General features: G+C 31.6%; 1 protein-coding gene across 1 annotated transcript; it reads left to right on the plus strand.

The window, feature by feature from the left end:
* The first annotated feature begins 1,112 nt into the window (after window positions 1-1,112).
* On the plus strand, window positions 1,113-4,515 carry LOC106753478 (60S ribosomal protein L17-2). The gene is made up of 7 exons (XM_014635297.2): window positions 1,113-1,234; window positions 1,363-1,399; window positions 1,501-1,541; window positions 3,633-3,863; window positions 3,945-4,047; window positions 4,128-4,195; window positions 4,280-4,515. The coding sequence occupies exons 1-7, from the start codon at window positions 1,232-1,234 to the stop codon at window positions 4,340-4,342; spliced, it is 546 nt and encodes a 181-aa protein (XP_014490783.1). The 5' UTR covers window positions 1,113-1,231; the 3' UTR covers window positions 4,343-4,515.
* The last annotated feature ends 3,290 nt before the right edge of the window (window positions 4,516-7,805 follow it).

Below are 7,805 nucleotides of genomic sequence, written 5' to 3' on the forward strand. Positions count from 1 at the left end.
TCAACTAGATAAATTGTTGAGAAAAAGATTGTTACTACCATTGTAAAAAAAATAACTAAAACGAATTTTGCCATAAAACTATGTAAAGAAAAGAAATAAAATGAATTTTACGTTTAAGTTAACGAAAAAAGATAATAAATATAATTATACTATTATGTTCTTATAACTTTGTAATACAATCCTTACAAATAAGCTAATATAATATGGGCAATTATAGTATTTTATCCTATGAATCTAAGTGTATGATTGATTTTTCTAATACTATTCAATAAACAAAAAGCAATGCAATACAACTTCATGTGTAACAACTCAAAATTACTTATGCATAAAATCATGTTCCGAGTGATTACAAAAGAGTTCTTTTTATCTCACTACTTCAGTATTAGATACTTCAAACAAATTGAATAGTTATATATATATATATATATATATATATATATATATATATATATTTTTTTTTTTTTTTTTCTTTCTATTATTATATGACAATTAAATGATTAGATTAAGAGAAATAATTTTAATACTTTTATAAACAAATTTGGCTACATGTTAAATTGAAGAATTGATTAAGAATTATATCATAAAATTTGTTCACATTACATTTATCAAGATATTGGGAAGGAAAATAAACATTAAAATGTTGAGGAGAAATAAGTAAAAAATCCATATGAAATACATAATTGAAAAAAAAAATATTTATTTTTTGGTCATTTCTAATAAATGGTTAGATAGTATTTAAGTATATTGAAAATTTTGGATTACGTAAAAGTCGAGACTAATTATTACTTATATACATATTTATTTCTTAATTTATTAATATAAATTTTTGAGAACAAAATTATGATAAATCTATCAAATTTCAAACTTAGAATAATATCTTAAATTTAGATTGAATTTATCTATATAAGTCGACCCAATATTAAAAATATGATTTATAATTTTTTTGTACTATATATTTTTTTTATCGTCAATAATTATTTTATTTATATTTATTATCTTATTATCATATTATATTATAGGCCCAAAACGATAGTTTTACAGCATGCCTCGAATGGAATGGACCGTGGGCCGAAGTACGTGTTGGACCTCATCGCTCCCACCGTATACCCTGTGGCTGATTGTCACAATACTAGGGTTTTAAACCCTACTATAAAAACTCCGTCATCTCTCATTCTGGTCTTGCGGTGAGCCATTTCTTGTTTGAACTGTGAAGGTGCCGAATTAAGCCGCAATGGTATGAACTGTTTTCTTCTTCTGCTCACTTCACCTGTTTAGTCAAATTCGCTTGGTATCAGATCCGTGATCTCTTTTCATTAACAATATAGCTTATAGCACTTTCTTTTAATTTTTTTTCATTCACAGGTGAAGTACTCAAGGGAGCCAAACAATCCCACTAAGTGTAAGTTCCATCAGTCCAGAATTGATTTTTATTTCCTTCGCTTCTAAAATGGTGGCGTTTAAGGTCTCAATTTGGGCATTTTTGTCGTTTTTCACATGCAGCATGCAAGGCTAGAGGCGCCGACCTTAGGGTTCATTTCAAGGTAGCGGATCCTGGTACTTTGGTTACCATGCTCTGTTATTTTTTGGAATTCGTGAATTAATTTCTGTTTTGCATTCAATGTTATAATATTTGAACTTTTTCTCGCATACTATTTGCTTTCCATATACTTGTATACTTTAATTGATTAATTAAATTATGGAATTACGGTAATAAATCCTGATGAAAAAAGCAGGGACCTGTTTTACCTTTGTGAGCATGTCCTTCGTTAACTTCAGGGACAGCGTCCTCATTGTTGTTGGGTGAACCTCTGTCTTGCACGTGACTCAAGGTTCAGTAAATAATGGAACATTTTGCACTTTTAATGCACAGTATGCTTGTGATTCGTGTTGGAGTCGTGTTTGTTCCATTGCTTTTAGTCACTATTTGTTTGTTATATGGATTCCATTGGGCTACGCTATTTTTGAAGGGCTGTTCTATTAGTAACGAATCAAAAATCGGAGGCGTGTCCCCGGTTTGGGCACGCCTCTCGCAGCCTTCTGTGATATGATAACCATTTTTATTAGGTGATCCCCTTTTCTCTGTTTGATATTAACGGTTCTGTTAATGATGGAACATTCTAGGAAAGACATGTTGAAAACGGTTATAATTAACATGTTGAGTTAACCTGATGAAAAAAGCAGGGCATGTTGCCTATGTGAGCATGCCTCTCGTAACCTTCAGGGATATAATAATCATTGTTATTGGGTGAACCTCTGTTCCCTGTTTTTGACTGAAGGTTCAGTAAATGATGGTACACTATTTTTTAAAAATAGATCTTGAATTAATCTGATAGAATAAAGCAGAAGTTTGTTGCCTGTGTGAGTAGGCTTTTTACAACCTTTACTATTATAAAATCATTGTTTGAACCTCTTTTTGCCTGTTTTTGACTGAAGTTTCCATTAATTATGGAACCTTGTGGCAAGCCCTGATCTTAGCTTTTCTCTTAAATAATCAACCTGACGAATAAGGCATTGGCATGTTGCCTTTGTGAGCAGGCCTCTCATTATAACCTTTACTATTATAAGCATTCGGTGAACCTCTCTTCCCATTTCCTAGCTGAAATTTCTGTAAGAGGTGGAACCCAGTGACAAACCCTAATGAATGTTTTTTTAATAAATAATCAACCTGATGAAAAAAGCAGGGGCATGTTGCCTGTGTGAGCAGGCCTCTCGTAACCTTCAGGAATATAATAACATTGTTATTGGGTGAACCTCTGTTCTCATTTTGTGACAAAAGGTTCAGTAAATGATGGAACACAGTGCTATTGTTGCTCCAAGAATGAGTTTTTAATGGTTTGTTTTGATGTTATGTTTATTTATCTAGATGTGAAAATGCCTTTAATTAATTGTTTTCATGTTAAAAATGGTTTTCTGTAGTTTTAAGCTAGATGCCCAGTGGACATCATCAACAGAGAGATTTACAATGTAAAATCTATTTTTGGTTTAGTGTGAACTTATTTTTAATCAATATATAGAGAAAATTCAGTAAGGTAAAACCCTGATGAAAAAAGCAGGGTTCTGTTGCCTTTGTGAGCAGTCCTCTCGTAACCTTCAGGAATATGCAAACCATTGTTGTTGGGTGAACCTCTGTTATCTGTTCGTGACTTAAGGTTCAGTAAATGATGGGACATGATTTTTCATTAGTAGTTCTCAATTTTAGTCTAGTTGCTACAGTACCATTTGGCATGAGTAAGGTAAAACCCTGATGAAAAAAGCAGGGGTCTGTTGCCTTTGTAAGCAGTCCTCTCGTAACCTTCAGGAATATGCAAACCATTGTTGTTGGGTGAACCTCTGTTATCTGTTCGTGACTTAAGGTTCAGTAAATGATGGAACATGGTTTTTCGTTAGTAGTTCCCAATTTTAGTCTAGTTGCTGAATTACTTTTTGGTAGAGGTTGATACAATGAGCATCTGATATTTTGGCCATATTTAAATTATGCATCTCATTAACCGATAAAAAAGCTGTATTGCCATGTGATTACCTTTTTCTTTTATTACTATTTTCCTAGACTTGTGATTTTTCCTTTTAATAACCATTGTTGATCGTGAATCTTTTACCTGTTCTTAACCTTGCCTTTTATATTTTACTCACAGAACACTAGGGAAACTGCCTTTGCAATCAGGAAGTTGCCCCTGGTTAAGGCTAAACGGTATTTGGAAGATGTTCTTGCCCACAAACAGGCCATTCCATTCAGGCGTTTCTGCCGTGGTGTTGGAAGGACAGCCCAAGCGAAGAGTAGACACTCTAACGGCCAAGGAAGGTGGCCTGTCAAATCAGCAAAATTCATCCTTGACTTGCTTAAAAATGCCGAGAGCAATGCTGAAGTATATAGATACCTTTTCATGAGCATTTTATTTTATGCCAACTATTTCCGAAATCATTTAACTGAAATTGCTTCTTTTCAGGTGAAAGGTTTGGATGTTGATGCACTCTACATTTCCCATATCCAAGTCAATCAAGCGCAGAAGCAAAGACGCCGAACATACCGAGCCCATGGAAGAATCAATCGTACGTTCAAATGTTGAATATTTTGTTTTATTGGGTTGATTTGTTTTACATGGTTTTATTTACGGAGAAACTTTTGGCAGCTTATATGTCATCCCCGTGCCACATAGAGTTGATATTGTCGGAAAAGGAAGAACCTGTCAGGAAGGAGGTATTGGATTCATCTGTTCGCTGTTTGTTTTCCTTTTTTTAGAAGGTTGATTATCTAATTTTTTATTCTTTTGTTGGTCCGTAGCCCGAGACAAAGTTGGCGACAAGCAAGAAATCCCAAGCTCTTCGAAGTGGTGCCTCTTCTTAGATTTTGTTGCTTGTTTTTCTGATATTTCTTGATGAAGTTTTGAACTTTGTTTCAAATTAATGTGGTTTAATTGTAAAACTTCCTTTAGTGTTTTTACTCTATGGTTTTGCACTCGATGGATACTTAATAGTTGTTTCTAATGAAATACTAAATATTAAAACAACGGTCCTCTAGTTTTCTGTTTTGCCTCCACCTTTTATTCTCGATGATATATTAATGAAAGGATGAATGTGGAATACTTCTAATAATGTATAGTTATGGTGATGCGGTACTGTATTTTTCTGTTTTATTATACAACAATTCCTCCACCTTTTATTCTCTATTAATATTTTAATGAAAGGATGAGTTTGCAAACTTCTAATAATGTATAGTTATGGTGATCTCAGACATTAACGTTCATAAGATGCTCTGTTGACATGTTTTCTCAAGTACATAAACCAGGTGGTTTTGTTTTTTTGCACTGAAGACTTATCGTTTGGTTGTTAATTCTTTGTATTCTATACTATATTATGTGATCTTTTGATTTTAAAAATAATTAAGCATTCGGTATATTTGATTGAAAGCTCTAGTACAGTGGAGTTTGTGTTGTTAAATTTGTTAACTAAGTCTTTTAATGTTTCAAAATTGCCCGATTTAAAATTCCCGTTTCTTGTTTCTTTATCATATAGAAAATGATTCTAACTAAATTAGTCTTGGGTATGAAGTGATGCTCTACATGTTTAATGGGTTCAGTTCATTAGTGTTTCTTTGTACTAATGTTTAACAAATGTTTTATTAAAGTAATATTTTTGTTTTACTTCAATGCGTTTAATATAAATTATAAATGGTTTTGTATTCTAAAGGATTATATCGTTCTTTTAATTAAATGTTTTTGTAAGTATGTCTATTGAGGGCACTTCTATGAAGTTTACACAAGAAAGGCTTGTTTCAGCATTGATCGTTTATATCTGAAGCTTTTGTTTTATGTCTGTCTTGTTGGATGTAAAACTAATATAAATAGAATTAAAATATTATTATTTTCAGTTATTTAGTGAATAAGTGTTTATATTTCATTTGGTATAATGAAAATATCTCCATACGAAAATTTTTATTTTTACGTTGTGTGTGAAAGAACAGAACTTCGGTTTTGAAGTAAAATAAGAGACCTTGCTTATCACTTTCATATATTAAATAAAGCTTATTTTTCTTTTATTTTTCTGAATTCTAGCATGTATCTATGTCAGCTCTTTTATAATGCACTAGGGATTAATTGCCAACGATTTGTGCCCACAAACTATGAATTATAGTAGTTTTATAATTAAAAGTATATAAAAGGGTGAATAATTTTTAAATTTTTCTTTATATGATGTAATTTTTTAAAATATTGCAAATATCATATTTTGTTGTAAAAAAGTAGCATATGTTTGTAACAGTATTATAATTGAAATATTTTAAAATTGAGTAACGATATCTTTGTTTTTAATTTATTTCGAATAGAAAGTTAGGACAAATGTATGAACGGTCACTAAATTTGATTATAAGGGTGGGATATATATTTTCACACATAATGTATTTCCATGAACACTAACAGAAAAATAGTTGGTCTTCATACTTGATTGGACTATATTTATGTTCGTTGAAAATATTAATGACATTTTAATTTATTGTATTTTTCATATAATAGGTATTATCAAATTTTATTTTTAATATAGTTCTAAAAAGTTGATTGATAATAATAAATATGTATAACTTGTTTTGGGTTTTCTTCCGGATGAATCATACAAACCTCTAGTTTATCTCCTCTTCAAGAATCCTAGTCTATCATTTTCAATTCTCTATAAACTCTTCCCTATTCTTTCTCTACACTCCAACCATGGCAACAGTATCTGAAAACTATTTTTCCCTTACTTGGAAGTTGTAGAAAGGACAAGCATCATCAGTCTATCTGACAATGCGAATGAGACACTTCTCTTAGAAGATGTAACAACTGTGGAAGAACTTCGGGCACCAGAAATAGATTTATCAAAAATCAAGTGGTGTGGAACAAAGAATTACTTTTTATGGGACGAACCAATCCTTCAAGAACTAGTAAGAGAATTCTGGAAAAATGCTCAAACTGAACTCGACTGCATAAGATCAGTAGTCGTTGGAAAAGAAGTTGCTATTAGTGTTAACACCATAGCTGGAGCAATCAACTAAGTGAGCGAGCAAAGGATCTTTTCCACATATGCAGGAGAACTTTCCTGCACTCTAACTCTAACAATGGAGTAACCGAGTTAGAAAAAATTGCTATCATTAACCTTATGACCAACACCTTTTTCCATCTCCCACATCTTATTTTCCTCACCAGTCATCAATTCCAACCTTTCCAACCTCAATCCTAAATAACATCCTCTCGAGCAAGGAGTTTCAACAATTGAGAACTAAGAAAATACACAAGTCCTTAAAATAGGATACACTATCTCTACATTCCTCAACATCATGAACCTAGGCTAGCTTGAGACTAAATTCGTAACTTCCTCAGAGTTGAGGAAATATGAAATGCCAGACATCGAGAACACCAAAAGTCAAAACAGAACATTAGAAGATAGGAACCTTTAACAAGCTTGAAATAACAAAAGAAAATTCTTGATAAACACATAAAACTAATTAAGGAGTGCAACAAAACAGGGGGAGTTTACACTTGGGAGAAAACAGAGATAACCAAGGCCCAAACATAGTAACTTAGAAACTCATGATAGGAGCCTCGAACAACTCATTTTGAGTGCCCCTTTACATCACCTTTTTTTATCTTTCACAAATAAGGGGATAGAAATATACTAAACTAAATAGGAAAGAAAAAGGTCAACTAAAATTGTATACCTAACAAGACAAGAATGTTGATAAAACAGAAACACGAACATCTAAGTAGAACCCTTAGTTTAATATGTATATTTATTAAACATAAAATAGGAGAAGATGGTTGAGACAAGATAAGCTCGTCTACAACTTTAGTAGTTTTGAAGTTTAACAAATAATAATAAAACGAAATAATTTTAAGTAAGAACAATCACAAATAGTCATAACACCAAACATAAGTATAGATTAGAAAGAGTTAATACAAGAAGCCTATTGAAAAGATGAAACTAAAGAAATGTTAATAAAAGAAATTTAAATAAACATAACTTAGTCACAAATCTCAATATATAAAAACAGAGTCTCTAGGAAGGAAAGAAGGGATACCAAAGGGAAAAGTCAAAACTCAACTAATACCTTCAATAAGGCAACCAAAAGTACTAAGAAAGTTGACAAAACATTAGTCATAAACGCAAATACGAAAACCACTAAGAACTAAGGATTCATAAATAAGCATCTATAAATAATCTTTATAGGAATAAAAAACACTAGGCAATTCCTTCTAAACATGATCAAACTAATTCTAGGAATAGCTAAAAAATAGAAAGATGGAAAAGATGTCTCAAAATAAAATAAAATAAAAAATTCA

Source organism: Vigna radiata, unplaced genomic scaffold (assembly GCF_000741045.1).
Source record: "Vigna radiata var. radiata cultivar VC1973A unplaced genomic scaffold, Vradiata_ver6 scaffold_131, whole genome shotgun sequence".
Classification (NCBI taxonomy): domain Eukaryota; kingdom Viridiplantae; phylum Streptophyta; class Magnoliopsida; order Fabales; family Fabaceae; genus Vigna; species Vigna radiata.

What these genes read in the sequence shown, in the direction of transcription:
- LOC106753478 (XM_014635297.2), top strand. An exon ending in ACCTTAGGGTTCATTTCAAG is followed by an intron (nt 1,542 to 3,632) that starts GTAGCGGATCCT and finishes TTTTACTCACAG; the next exon opens with AACACTAGGGAAACTGCCTT. An exon ending in ATGCCGAGAGCAATGCTGAA is followed by an intron (nt 3,864 to 3,944) that starts GTATATAGATAC and finishes GCTTCTTTTCAG; the next exon opens with GTGAAAGGTTTGGATGTTGA.